We start from the raw sequence: 15,303 nt of genomic DNA on the forward strand, positions 1-15,303 counted from the left end.
ATGTGCATAAATTGTCATTTAGACAGTTTTCACCTACAAATAGATTTTAAGATGGGCAGGCAGGTTGATGATGAAGCAAATACGAGATATGAAAGTTTAAAATGGATTCAAGTAACCATTTCGATTTTATTATTATTAATTTGCTATCAACATTTTATTGAGCTTAAAAATAATTAACCAAAATATTTTTTTAACACAAATTCACATTTACTACGAAGTAGTCACATACTCTTTGCACAATTCATGAGCTTGCATTTTCAACGTAAGCTGTCAGAATTTTATATGTCATCTATTCAGCATTCTGCAAGATCTTTTGTTACTTTTTAGAAGTTCGTGAATAGTATTAAATTAGTGCAGTTCGTTTTTCCATTTTAGAAGTAAATTGTACGTTAAATTTTACATACTATTAGTTTTTGCAGTACAACAGGTTTAATTTTGTGTACTTTCTTGAAATTAGAAGTTTCGAAGAGACAATGGATCGTCTTCTTCGTCTTGGCGGAGGAATGACCGGGCTATCCCAAGCGCCACCTCCTACCGACGCGCCTGCAGTTGATACAGCTGAACAAGTTTATATTTCTTCGTTGGCGCTATTGAAAATGTTAAAACATGGCCGGGCTGGAGTACCAATGGAGGTCATGGGTCTCATGTTAGGTACGGTTAAATTATACTTTTACATTAAGCGAGTCATTAACCTGTGTATATTTGTATTTTATTCCAAAAAAGATGTAGTGATAATATTTACATTCATTTAGGTGTGTTTTGATACAAAAAGCATGGCATTCTGAATTAAATTCATCATACAACCAAGTTAATACTTTGTATTTTGAGATAACTTGCTTGGTCATGTTTGTAATTTAAGCTTAGATTATTAAATGAACTAATCATCTGTCATCAATACAAATTTTCCAAAAATCTAACATGATTTTTGGCATTAATTCATATGTTTCTTATTTCCAGGTGAGTTTGTGGATGACTACACAGTACGTGTGATTGATGTGTTTGCAATGCCTCAGACAGGGACTGGTGTGTCTGTCGAGGCTGTAGATCCAGTGTTCCAAGCTAAAATGTTAGATATGTTGAAGCAAACTGGTCGCCCTGAAATGGTTGTTGGATGGTAAGTGATGAATTTTCTTGAAACTGTAATGCAAACATCGCTGTGATAAATCTCTTTGTATCCCTAAGAATTGGTCACATGACATCCTGTTTATCTTGTGCATTCTATAAAAAATTGACTTTTTGTCACATAAAAGTATTTTATGTAATTGTTCAAAAATTTAATAAATTGTGTTAAAAAATTAAAAAATATTTTACAGGTACCACTCACATCCAGGCTTTGGTTGCTGGTTGTCGGGAGTAGACATAAACACTCAGCAGTCATTTGAGGCTCTATCAGAGCGTGCAGTTGCAGTTGTTGTAGATCCCATACAATCAGTGAAGGGTAAAGTAGTCATTGATGCATTCCGTCTTATCAACCCCAACATGATGGTTCTCGGTCAAGAGCCGAGACAGACAACATCAAACTTGGGACATCTCCAGAAGCCATCTGTACAAGCTCTCATACATGGTCTCAACCGTCATTACTACTCTATAAGTATAAATTACAGAAAAAATGAGCTTGAACAAAAAATGTTGTTAAATTTACACAAAAAGTCTTGGATGGACGGTCTTACCCTGTTGGACTACAAAGAACATTGCGCTGTTAATGAGACAACAGTTTCAGAAATGCTAGAGTTAGCTAAGAACTACAACAAGGCTCTAGAAGACGAAGAAAAGATGACACCAGAACAGCTTGCCATCAAAAATGTTGGTAAACAGGACCCTAAGAGGCATTTAGAAGAGAAAGTTGATGTGCTCATGTCAAACAACATTGTGCAGAATCTGGGAGCGATGCTCGATACCATGGTGTTCAAATGATTATTGTCAGATATTGTTTTTAATTGTAAAGTGCTAAGGTGATAATAAAAGTAAAATAAAGGAGTACAGTCTCACAGTAATTTTTTACCTACATTACATTTGTCAAATGTACATTAATTACCATCATTAATTCTCTATTTTACAGTTTATGAAATAAAACAAATATCTTTTTTTGTATATATATTTTATTTATTTAGTTTTCGTTTACAAGAAAAGTCTCCGAGGTGCTATTTGACTGCATATTTTATTTAATCTTTTCTTAATTATAGGATGGTCCATATTACCAAAATCTGTATCAAACATTGGCTCAAGATGCTTCTGTGAGTTTACTATATCTTGAATAATTCTCTTCATCTTTTTGAATGCAATATCAGGATTGTCCATTGATACCTATGTATTAAAAAACTTAAGTGATGGTGAACTAAGTTCTGAAAGAGCTAAATGATGGCATGCTACAAAGTAACCTAATCAAATACCATTCGCTCGAAGGACCAACATGTACGTCCTAAATCGGCCCCGGATAGGGGACTGACTGCGGATATACAACAGAACAACTCGCACGGGAGGTGCACCGGCAATAATCAATGGTGCACCCCCAATGCGGAGCACGGGGAAATAAAACCACCTAATGCTGGTAACGGAAGAGGTTTATTTGATGTGTATTTCGCCTTATATATGTTCTTAGATGCCTGACCAAGCATGAGCATTTACACGATCTTCATAGGTGTGTGTGTGTGTTACGTGCGCCCCAATCTTTTAGACTTCCTGCTACATATCACGTATTCTCTACATATTTTTATCGTTGCTGTGGAATCTTCCGTTACTATGGGCAGGCTCTGCTCTAGCCATGGTCGTTGATACGAACAACCATTAAAGTTTTTGAAATTTCAATTTCTGAATGTGTTTCTAGGTTATAAGACATTTAAAAGGAGAGAATATCGTAGTTTTTAATACAAAAACGTCCTTTAAACGATCAAATTTTTTGTCTAAAATTGGTATTCTTGGCAAATATCGTAATGGCAAGGAATGTGTTAAACCTACTAAAGATACAGAAAGGCAAAGCTTACGGTGTTCCAAAACAATCCTGGTATTTTTCTATGAATATCTTCGTAGTCGTCTCTGATGTTTGTAGTGTAAGATTCCGATGCTATCTAAAGCCAAATTAAATTTTTTGAATAGCTCTTTGAAATAATCGCTTTATAGTTGAAATAACAATTTTTACCTTGTGGTGTTCTATTTGTTTTATCAAGTAGTCCAATTCATCTTTATTATCATGACCAAGTGTTGATTCGGCTGTTAAAATATTTTGTAGCTACATTTTCAAAATTGTAGATTATTTTCTTGTGTAAAAAGTAAACGTTTGGATTGTTCAAAATTATTACTATTTTGAAAAAAAAAAATGTTTTGTCATTACTGAGATATATATTTTTTATCCATGTCTGATTTAGTACAACCAACCAGCTTTTATTCTTTTTTTTTTTTTAATTTAAAAATGAAGATATAAAAACAAAAAAACTAACACGGTTCCAAAGCTATTTCACTGGCTTGTAAAAGGCCCGCATCGACTAGGAAGGCGAGCCATATGTCAGAGTCATGGCCATCCAACTCGGGATGTAAATACGTACAGATCTTTGTGCTTATCGATCTGCCCGATTTTGCATATTCCGCTGCTGTAGAGGAATATTTATCATGAAAAAAAAAATATATGAGAAAAACAGTAGGCGCCCTTAGAACAAGATATTAAACAGCACGATTAAAGTAAAAATATGTTCAGAATTGGACCACCATTATCTGTCTCTTCAATACGCAAAATACGGCACAAAGTGCACAGTTGCTGTAATTCCGCTATTACAGAATTTGAATATGTATGTTCAGGTCGCATCTATCACTATCTATTGAAAAATATTTTTTACTTCTGTATATTAAAATAGTTACGATCAATGTCGGGTTGGGGCTCGACCATAAGTCCGGACGCATCTGGCACATGATCGTCCAAGTCGTCAATATCTTGAGATGTGAATGTTACGGACTTCGAAGATTTTGTGCTACCGTACATCACCGGTACTCCTATAAATGAGCATTTTACATTTAATCATGAAATGCTATGATTATGTTCAACTTATTACATGTTTTATCTTGTGTGGCGTACTTGTTAAGCGCCTGATCGGACTAGATTGAAAGTTACACGTCCAGGTGTAATATATCAAAGTGTTTCTCGAATTTCATATGTACATTTATACGACGTTCTTACGTTGAAGGAAAATATTGTGATGCAATCTGTACATATCAAACGCCAATCCGCACTGGGTCAGCGTGGTTGATTATGGCTTAGTTAGCGATTAGACACGTTTGAAAGTTCACAATTTTATTATTTTAATTTACGCCTTCTATATTTTTAGCCTTTTTTGCCCGTTCTATTTTCAGTTAAATAGATTACCTTTCCAAGTTGATGAAGTGTACTTTGTAAAATCCACACTTTTATTAATATTCGACTGTTTATCTCCTTTTTGTGTTGTTCCACGATGATCCGACCTTTAATAAAAATAACTTTTGGAAATTAATAAAATCTGTATTATCTTAATATATATAAATCTCGTGTCACAATATTTGTCCTCAATGGACTCCTAAACCACTTAACCGATTATAATAAATTTCGCACACCATGTGCAGTTCGATCCAACTTGAGAGATAGGATAGTTTAAATCTCAAATTATAGTCGCAATTTTAATTTATTGCTAATTATTTGTCTGTTATTATTTGACAGTCACAATTATCTGTTAACTCCAAAAGATTCTAACAGATGTCGATACCTTTCGACTGGGTTGAGTAAGTAATCAATAGATGGCGCTGCTATGGTAAATCTACGAACGTGTCATATAAGCTTATTAACTGCGCGCGGACGGAGTCGCGGGCGACAGCTAGTAGTTATATAAAATTAACTACTATTAAACTAGCGGTGCCCGTGACTTCTTCAACGCGGAATTAAAAGAAAAAATGTTAAGTTGCTCACGCATACATCAGCTACCTTCCATTCCAAGTCCTGTCAAAATCGGTTCTAGTCGTTTCGGTAATTACCCGGAACAAACGCGGCAAACAAAAATTTAAAAAATTGGATTTTCGTTATAAGTAACTCAAATAAATTAACAGTGGTAGAGCCCGGAAAAGTTTTTCGCACGAATTTATCGGCTCGCTCTCTGTAATACCAGGACAATACAGAAGACAGGCGTGAAGTGGGAGCAATTTCGTGTTTCATCTTATGAGTGTGTGTGGCGGAGGCCTATTTTTAGTCATCTTTTCCTTTCCACCCTTTTCGTACAAGGAATGGATTGGAAGAGGAACTGCATTTGACGGGGGTGGGACGGAAAGGGAAATATATTTTGTGCGTCTACTTTTCTGTTGCTTAGAGGTTGGTAAAACATCTGCAAATTACAGATGTCTATGGGCAGTATGTCTATGGGTGTATGGGTCTTCACTATTTTGGCGAATTCCGTGATATGTGATTTTTAACTTTTGATAAAAATTTTACGATAAACAAAAGAACCTTTTAAAATTCTTCTCCTGGAAGGAGATCTGTCCGTCTACCTCACTGACGTACTCGCCGGTGCCTTGCGACTTGTACAGTGAATACATGCTGGCGCCACCTGCTTCGTTGTTGGTTTCAGATTTCTTACCATAACCTCTAAAAGAGGATGAGCTCTGTAATAAAAAATATATTTAATCCCGACTGAGATGTGAAAGGCATTAGTGAGTAGGTTATGTAACTAAAGTGTGTATAATAAGTATGGGTAGTACAAGCAGCTATTCGATCTTATTTTTTACTATTATTAGAGGTTAGTATGAATTATAAGTTTATGGTATTTTTAATGGCATTGGTTTTTTGCCATCAATGAAAAAAACAACAAGTCATGCTCGTAGCCCAGAGGGGGGATAGCGAGAGATTTCCATTAAGCGTGGTGATACCTTTCTTGCATCTTCCACATTAATACAGTCACGAAACCAACCAAAACCAATGATCATATGGTTTCAATAAACACTGTTAATTTGAGACTAAGTAATTTAAATATCAGGGTATAGATTTTGATATTTGAAGTCATTCCATTAGTTCACAAAGGAAAGGTTGAGTTCAAGCACTTATGGTAATATATTACCAAGAGACAGTTTTAGTAGTAACCACAACCTGTCATTTGAGCGTAATATATTACTCCCAACTTAAAGATGTCGTAGTCAAAGACGAGCAAAATCGAAGAATAGTTCTCACGGAACATTGACTTATGTGTTACCTAACTATCGATTCTCTCCGGATTCATTTTTAAATGATTTTTTTTGTAAATCACTTTGGACAATATTTAATAAATTTTTTATTGGTTGAGGAGTTAATGATAAATAAATCAATTATGTAGAATGGATAGGAAGGAGGTAAAATTTCAATTACTACATTAAACACAAACAGCACATTTTACCAACTTTATGTCAAGTCGTCCCTTAGTTTGTAATACTTTGTCAATGAAAGTTCAACAATTTGCGTAAAACATACCAAAGTTATTGCGTCGAATTTATTTGCACTCTTATGTCCTTTTTCTTCTCCACGTTTGGTATCACTGTCCATCTTAAGCGAACATTCTGAGGCATATAAAAATTCGCTATGGTCTTTTCCATCTGGCAATGTCTGTAAGAAGACGATATAATGATAAACACGAAAATATTTTTTGTTCACATAAGAATTTTAGTTAAAAATAAGTTACTAAAAGGATTTCATTTAGAATTCCGGTAATAATAATTCGTCCAGATAACAGTATTTGCAGGGTTGATATTTCTTGTGGCAGCATCATGGATAATTTCTTCACGTTGTCTTCGTTATGGGCTCTGTGAAATAAAATTACGTATTCATCAGACACACGGCCATTTATACATATTGCGGTGAAAAATACAACTGTAACTAAATAAATTACTGAAGAAAAGGAAAGTGCACTGTCGGAACATATTGTCATTAAACTGTGTTTCAGCGGTGGAAATGTGACCAAGGGTAAAAATGCAATAGTCAATAGCTTCAATGGCAAAATAAAGAATTTTTCTTTAAAAAATTTTTTTTTTCTACTAGCCCCCTTTGATCTTTGGTCTTTGAACATTGGCTAGCCCCCAGTGGACATAGGCTGGCGACTTCCTTAAATAATTTTCTAATAAATACTGTGTTTTAAAATTAAATGTGTATACTCTTTTCTCTCTTGTTGCCTGTGAAACAGGTCAGATTTATCTGAGCATGATGCTAAAATTAAGTATGGCCGTCGTCCTCGAAGTTTCAACATTAAGGCCCCAATTAAATCCATTGTCGTAAGTCGCACCTTTCCTTTATTTATGTATGCTTCTTCTCGACCTAAAATTTTCGAAAAACAGTGCTAATACGTAAAACTTTTAAATCATCTTTTCTGCATTTATCTTTAGTAATTGGTGAATTCAATATTCTTAACCAATTTTAATAATGAAATTATTAAAAACATTAAACCCTTTAGGACCGATCGTTGGTCATGTTCAATTATGATGATGATTATATATTTTTGAAATTGCATAAGCGGTTTAATGTAGGTGAGCCGACTCAGTTTTTATTCTTCCACACAAGCGGGTAGTTAGGAATTGCTCACCGCAATGTTCGGGCGCAGGGTATGCAGGGGCTTGTGCAAGGCCGTGATTGGACAGTTGAGAGTTAGTATCGGGAGTGGATGGAAGTTGGACGGAAAGTATTACATCGAACGCGTCGGTTTCATAGCGTATAGAGTTATTAAGTTTACGGTTTCGCGTTCGGTTCGACGACGACGCGTGCATAGCGCGCTTTCGGGAAGCGGTGCATCAGGAAGGCAGCGGTGCATCAGGAAGGCAGCATCGCTGACGCCTAAAGACCGTTCGACTGTGACTTATTTGTTTTGAGTGACATTGACAGAGTGACCAGGAACCTGCAGTTAGTGAACGGGTCATCGAGCTGGTAAGTGCCACTTCGTGGTTTTTTTGGGCGACTGCGTTGTTTGGTCAAACACCTTTTTTTTTCTTTAATGTTATGGAATCAAATTTACAATTTTGCTTAATATCTAATTAAAATAATGCTATAAAATACAATAAAATTTAATAATGTAAAATATTAAATTTTACAATCTAATTATGTGTTATATAATTGACTAGCATTTATTTGATTTCTATTTATTAAATTTTACGTCTATTCTACGGTTGTGCCGCGGGACCCGAGCTGTGTTCGGCATAATTTCTTTGTACCAAATACTTAGACGAAATGGTTTAATTAACGCAGTACATCACATTTCTAATCCCAATCGGATTAAATGAAGATAGAATTATTATTATTATTATTCATATTTCCCACAGCTTATTACATCCCGAACGTGACGGACCTCTATTGACGTCAAATTATTCCCGCTCAAAATGTCTACTATTGTGCGGTCAAAGGGACATTTGCAAATATTTCCCCTAAATTGGGATTAACTCTTTGTATTCTATTCTTATTAAATTCTTCTGTTATTTGCATTGAATTTATAAAAATACGTAAGCGTATTTGTGGTGATTTTTTTATAAGACAGTTTTTTTCTTTTCCATTTAACATTCAAAGTGTAATCAGATTCATACAGAAAAGAGATACTTCTTATCTAACATTCTAAATGAACTATGTCAAGATAATAAACATATAAACGTTACTTAGTCCATACGATTCTCCCTCTTTTTCGCTGTATGTCAGAAATTCTCCAGCAATAATCATTTCATCAAACTTTTTCCTCGACACAACTATGTAATGATCGGAGAAGTGATGTGTAGCTGTCGTATGTTGTCTTCCTAATTGTATGTTAGAGCTGCATTCTTTGGCGAGACGTCGTGCGAGGGTACCTTAGATATAATAATTGATTAATATATTGATGGGCGTCTAATCATTGAAATTACGTGACTCTCATTTGCTCCCTTCCGTTATAAAAATACAATACTAATGTCAATCTTTATGTTACCCCAATGAGAACTTGGGCCTCTATAAAAAACACTTTTTTTGTCAAATTTGTTTGCTCGAGTTTTCATTTTAAATTTGGTCAAAAAGTCAAACAAATAAAGAAACAAACATGCAAAATTTGACAAAGAATTTTATCGTTTTCCAGGCAGTCTATAAAAAGCGCTAAGCGAGGTAGGGACCGGTAGTAATCACCTTTACCAACAGCATCGTAGCCCACAATGACAACCAGGGGAACATCCGTGGTGTCAGCCGGTGGCGTGAACGGCGACACCTTCGCTTTCGATAACTGCTCGATGTATAAGAGCCGGAGTAAACGACACGACGCGAATATTCTCACATCAGTCAACATTTGCATTTTAGAATATTGCTATAAATTATAAATAAAGTACTATTAGTAAAAAAATAAAGTATAAATGGATAAATATAATTCTCGAATAACTATAAGGATATCGATGAAATTTGAAACCGTAACAGTGAATAGGTTGTTTTTCATCCCGTACAGTACAGTCCCTGTGTGAACTAGAATGGTTTTTAGTTCGTACAATTATTCAGTAACTTCGCAACCATTATTTGGTTGAAAATCAATTTTAATTCACGTTCATTCATTTTTATTTAGTTCTACTCAATGTATGAGAAAAAATATTACTTGTTTAATAGGGTCGATGGCTTCACCGTCGAGATTGATAAGATAAGGGAATGTGATATAGATTACATCCTTGTAACCAGGAGTCGAGCATACGGGGTTAGAGCGCAGGTCCAGGATAGTCAGGCGGCGCATTTGCCGGAGATAAACCGCCAACTCCAGGAGAACACCGAGTCTAGAATTTTTTAATGATTCCAATTATGCCTTGACTTAAATTTAAAGTTGGTTTCATAATAGTTTCGATCCTGTTTTATTTCTTGGGAGATTTGAAGGATGGACACCGAGGTTTTAGTGGGTTAAGTTTCACATGAACCAGTTTCCCTCCAGAAGGCAAGATATCTTTTACAAGATTAAGCACAGTTGAATGGCGAATTCGAATCAAAGACAAATGAAAAGTGAAAAATGTTAATGGAACAATTACTATGATCTGAAATTTACCTGTTATTTCGCGCGTACAATTCATGCAATCTGTACGTTGGAAAAACAATTAGATTAATTAAAGTTTTTAATTAAAAAGTACTTTTAATTTAAAATAATTTCACTATGTTTAGCAATTGATGAATAGAAATGGATATCTCTTTAACATGTTTCGTTAAATTGTAAATTGTATCTGTACACAATTATTGTAAAATGTAATAAGCTAAGTATACTCAAAGTCATCACCTTCGAAAATTCCTCAAAAGAAAATTGATTTGATCTAATTTCAATTTAAGTAAAAGCTCTCTGCGTAAATAATTTAGAGTGCCTATCGTGGGGGCTTTTGCCGCGTATTTTTTTATATAAAAATCTTTTTGATTTGATAACTTCAACACATTTTAACAACATACAACGTAAATTATTTTTTCAAAACAACAAATATCGTTCTAAGGCGAAAAACATTATTTCTGGTCTTTAAATTTATAACCTAAAAATACAGTAACCTGGAACATCCTGAAAATATCTTCATGCATATCAGATTATTTTCGCTTATATTCAAATATTTAAGATCTAGAAGCGTCCATAGGCCTGTGTTTTGACTGAACTCGAAACTCGATATGTTATTGTAGGATAGATCCAACCACAACAATCGGAGGTGATTCAGATTTTCAAGTCTCTGTATGTGGTTGAAGGATAGGTCGAGATGACGTAAATATCTGGAATAAAACATTTAATACTTTAATTCATTAAAAACTAGCTTTTACCCGCGACTCCGTCAGCGCGGAATAAAAAAAATGCACTCAAGATAAAAAAGTTTTTTAAAAGTTTTCCTGGTTCTAAGCTACCTGCCCATCAATTTTCAGCTAAATCAGTTCGACCGATCTTGAGTTATAAAAAGTGTAACTAACACGACTTTCTTTTATATATATAGATGTGTTTGCTTCCAATTAGGTTTTATTTTGATAACAACTTGAATCGCGATTATAGCGGTCAGTGCAGACTTTACATACTAACACTTTTTCATGTCTGTTGGTTAAAATATACTATATATTATATTGGTGACGAAAATATATAGAAAATTAAATGAAAATGTGCAATAATTTCACAGCTATTGCACATAGTGGAACGCATGGCACTTTGTGACGTGCACGGACGATTGCGAACGCTAGCGGAAATTGGCAACGAGTTACTGTAGAAAATTTACCCATTTTGTTCAGGAAATCGACATATCTTCTTTATTCAAATTACATATACTCTTAGGTATGGATTTATTATTGACATTACACAAGAATTTCAAAGGGTAAGAAATCATTCAGTAAAATAAGATGACAACAACAGTAAACCGTCAGTTTAATTTATTGTACTAATGTTATTTAAATCATACCTTAAATTTTCAAATCCACTGATACGTTTTATATTATTATGCGACAAGTCCAAGACAGTGATCGACCAAAACTCACTCAAATCTCTTATTCTTATTATGGAATTGTATTTATAATGAACTTCAGTTAAAAACCATTGCGCTGTAAATACGATTAACGTTTGACTTGTGAGTTCCCTCTGTTACGATCACCGTCACGTGCTGACGAACACAAACAGCATTTGTTGTTATCTTTTCTTTCTCCTTCAAAAAACAGTGCTAGTAATATATACTTTTGATTCAACAGTGGTAACCCACAGTGAAACATCGTGAAGACGTCGTTATTACGTGTCACCGTTTGTTAGAAGTAACCTTATAAGATCAAGTCATCTGCGAATGTCTATTTCTATGAACGATATATTGATATCTACAGATGAAAACGCGTAGTAGTAGTATTATAAGTTTTCAACGGTAACTTATTGAAATGTGTAAAGTAACTTTGTTTTCTGTGTGACACTGTTCATCCCTTTTCTTTAATTTTAAGCTCAATAGATATAATACTTCAACTGAATCTAGTCCATATTTATTGAAATGCGGGCGCATTATCGTAACTACTTAAAGGAAACTTACGAGTGTCATAGTTAAGAACAGTATTCAGTCTGTTGAAAGATACGGAGAGATACTGCAGATATGGCAAGTATGATAAAACAGACAAATCCGTTAAGAAGTTTGACGACAGATCGAGGTATACCAAAAACTTATATTGTTTGAGTATATCGATGTTAGTTAGTGTCTGAAACAAAATAAACGGGTTTCGTAATTGCTTTCTTTGTTTACTCTTTGAACATAAATATACAAAGACTAACAAGCTTGTTAAAGTGATTAAAATTTTGTCATAGTTAATAAGTTTTTTATTTATCACTCCTCCTTTTTTTTGCGTTTGTTCGGATTTTTATGCCTTTACAGTGCTTTACTTTCCTCTAGATTCTCTTTAGATATTTACATGATATTTAATTTTTTTGTATTGCGTAAAACATGCCACATATTTCCGTTGACTCAGATGAAATGCTAATCTTTAACATAGTTATGTTACCTTTGATGAAAGGTCAAGTTTTATAAAAACAAAGTCTCCCAGTAATGGGATTCGCTTTAAATAGCTGAGGCAGGCTCCCACTAATTCGTGTGTCAGTACACCTCCGGGAACTTCAGGCACGTCCTCAGGTTTCTTCACATGCACCACGGGGGAATACACGTCGGAATATAATTCGGAGAACGGATAAAAACTTCCCCATAATTGGTCTTCATTCATCAAATTTGTCACGTGTGGGAAGAACTGAGAAGACGAAATAATCTTATATTTGCTACGTAATATTTGTTTTTCAATTAAATACACACCCTTGTTTTCTATTTTGTTCCTTATTTAAACTAATAGAAATAAAACAATGGTTAGACAGAAATAAAAACATATTTAAATCCCACGAAATTATTTTTAGACGATTTTTAATTTACTAAATTTTCATTTTTATTTGAAAGTATTCATACAAGTATTAAATAAAATTGCTACACAAGTTTAAGTTTGATAGGAAGAAGTGTACCTGCTCTTTGAGTATATCTTCTACTTGTTTAGTCTGAGGTGGAACTGATGCTTGTGAAGGAGTTCTATTTCCGAACAGAAGATCATTGCGTCCTTTGATACTTTCCTCTGAAAACGAACTTTAGAATGTTGAAAAGCGACTTCAGTTGAGTTCATAATTAATTTTAAAAGGTTTGTAACGTTTCTACACTATTTTATTTAGTTATATCGAAAAGCGGTTTATAAATTCACCTTTAAATTTATTAGTAATGTTGTTACACTTTTCCTATCAGAGTACCACACTTAAAAAGATATATAAAAATTTAACAGTTATTGGGTTGTCAAAGGAAATTTATGGCGCGAAAGTGAGTGGCAGCGTAGGTCGGGACCATCATAGACGGACTTATACCTTCTAGATCTAGATTGATGTAATTCTCAAAAAAGGTTAAGAGCACCCAAAATCGACGAACATGTATGCGTAGATGTACCATTGTAGAAGAAGTGAGGGGTATGTCAGGACCGCGTCAAGAGGTTCGTGGACTCTGCGTACCCCCCTGGGTTACGGGCGTTAGTTATGTTGCCGATGTTGTTGTTATAGTTATATCCTTGTTTTTTTCTGGAAATTCAATCACTGTGACTTTTTCGTCACGAGTTTATCACTAGTACATTTACATTAGTGTTGATTTCCACTGTCTAATATGTTTTTATATATACTGTAGAATTTATGTACAAGTACGTAAAACTCTAACCAAATAAATAATAAAATTTATCAACTAACCGGAGAAGGTACTATCTTGCTGCCTCAGATAGTTAATTCGACAGATATCTGAGGACGTGCGTATGATTTCTGTACCGGAAAAGGTTTTTTTTAAGTTAGCGAATTCAAATAGCGTAAGTTTTTCAGAGCTTGAAAATATTTCAGGTACCCTTGTTTCATCGCTATGAGTTCTTATCGATTTATTTTCTTCTCCTATGGATTTGGTCTCCATTTTTTTGTTAATATGATTTAAGAGAATTCGTATTATTTATCGTAGAAAATTGTATCTGACAATATGTCTTTATAATATTAAATATGACAAACCGTTGTTATAAAACAATTGTTTTTAGCACATAAAGAACAAAGGTTTTATTTAAATTTTAATGAGATTCCAACTTATTCGAAACTCGTCCTCCTTACTAGTGAGATATTTTCCGCATCCAGTTTTAAATCCATATTTTCCTATTTTTTTTTAACTTGTTAACCTAATCAAAACACTTTTCATTATGTTCACATCGTACATTAAAACACGAAATACCGAATACAGATTAAAAATCCAGAGAACACTATGAACATAATAAAAACTTATACAAGAATTATAAATTTTTTCGTTTACTGGTGTAAAGACTTTAATACGTAATATACTTTATCTTAAAATAAATCCAAGCTGAATTTTACTCAAGATGAAAAGGATAGGTAACCGTATTTATTTATCTTAAACTAGCTGTGCCCGCGACTTCGTCCGCGTGAAATACTGTTTTCGGGCAGTATTTTTTTTGGCTTATTATTTTACCTAACCGTCGTACTATTCATTGATGTATGGATGAAGAAAAATATAGAGAGAGGTGTGCCAGGTGTTCATTAGTCTCTGCCTACCCCTCTGGGTTACAGGCGTGATTTTTGTTGTTGTGGTGGTTTTTGACTTAAACTTATAAAAAATACAGCAACATATTAAACTTACAAAACATTCACATAAATATAATATATTCTCATATAAACATTCATTCCCTATTCCCTTTTGTAATATTGTACCGTCGAGGTAAAATTTTTGCAAACTTTAAATGTCATATTTATTTATTTCAAATTAGCAGCCTCAAAAATAAGTTTTAAGCTTCTAACTGTAAAAATGGCGATACTTCCATAAAAATTTCCACCCCCACTTTCAACCCCTTACAAACCCTTTTTCGCGTTAAAATGTGCCATATGTCCTTCCTCGGGCTCTAAATATTGGTAAGGGTAACAGCAAAACATATTAAACATAACATTCACCAAAACCTCATATATCGCTAAACAAAATTTCATCCCCTATTTTTATTTAGCACCCTTGGGGGTAAAATTTTTACAAAAAAATTATTTCATATTCATTCATATCAATTTAGCTGCCTTAAAAATAAGTTTCAAGCTTCTAACTGCAAAAATGACGATAATTCCATACAAACTTTCACCCCCCCTTTCAACCCCTTACAAACCCTTTTTCGCGTTAAAATGTGCCCTATGTCCTTCCTCAGGCTCTAGACTAAATATTGGTAAGGGTAACAGCAAAACATATTAAACATAACATTCACCAAAACCTCATATATCGCTAAACAAAATTTCATCCCCTATTTTTATTTAGCACCCTTGGGGGTACAACTTTTACAAAAAT

At 34.1% G+C, this 15,303-nt stretch overlaps 2 protein-coding genes across 2 annotated transcripts; one reads left to right on the plus strand and one right to left on the minus strand.

The window, feature by feature from the left end:
* Window positions 1-252: 252 nt before the first annotated feature.
* LOC106720951 (26S proteasome non-ATPase regulatory subunit 14) lies at window positions 253-2,024 on the plus strand. Its single transcript, XM_014515757.2, has 4 exons — window positions 253-384; window positions 458-651; window positions 958-1,114; window positions 1,314-2,024. Exons 2-4 carry the CDS (start codon window positions 474-476, stop codon window positions 1,912-1,914), a joined length of 936 nt encoding a protein of 311 aa, XP_014371243.1. The 5' UTR covers window positions 253-384; window positions 458-473; the 3' UTR covers window positions 1,915-2,024.
* A 94-nt stretch (window positions 2,025-2,118) lies between these two features.
* LOC106720929 lies at window positions 2,119-13,890 on the minus strand. The gene is made up of 20 exons (XM_045681368.1): window positions 13,680-13,890; window positions 12,924-13,030; window positions 12,422-12,661; window positions 11,959-12,121; window positions 11,353-11,491; window positions 10,472-10,684; window positions 9,990-10,019; window positions 9,555-9,726; window positions 9,101-9,275; window positions 8,608-8,793; window positions 7,126-7,285; window positions 6,657-6,777; window positions 6,449-6,580; window positions 5,456-5,610; window positions 4,352-4,446; window positions 3,850-3,981; window positions 3,435-3,584; window positions 3,137-3,207; window positions 2,982-3,065; window positions 2,119-2,304 (listed from the first exon to the last, which is right to left on the minus strand). Exons 1-20 carry the CDS (start codon window positions 13,888-13,890, stop codon window positions 2,119-2,121), a joined length of 2,922 nt encoding a protein of 973 aa, XP_045537324.1.
* Between the last annotated feature and the right edge of the window lie 1,413 nt (window positions 13,891-15,303).

Source organism: Papilio machaon, chromosome 15 (genome assembly GCF_912999745.1).
Source record: "Papilio machaon chromosome 15, ilPapMach1.1, whole genome shotgun sequence".
In the NCBI taxonomy this organism is placed as follows: Eukaryota; Metazoa; Arthropoda; class Insecta; order Lepidoptera; family Papilionidae; genus Papilio; species Papilio machaon.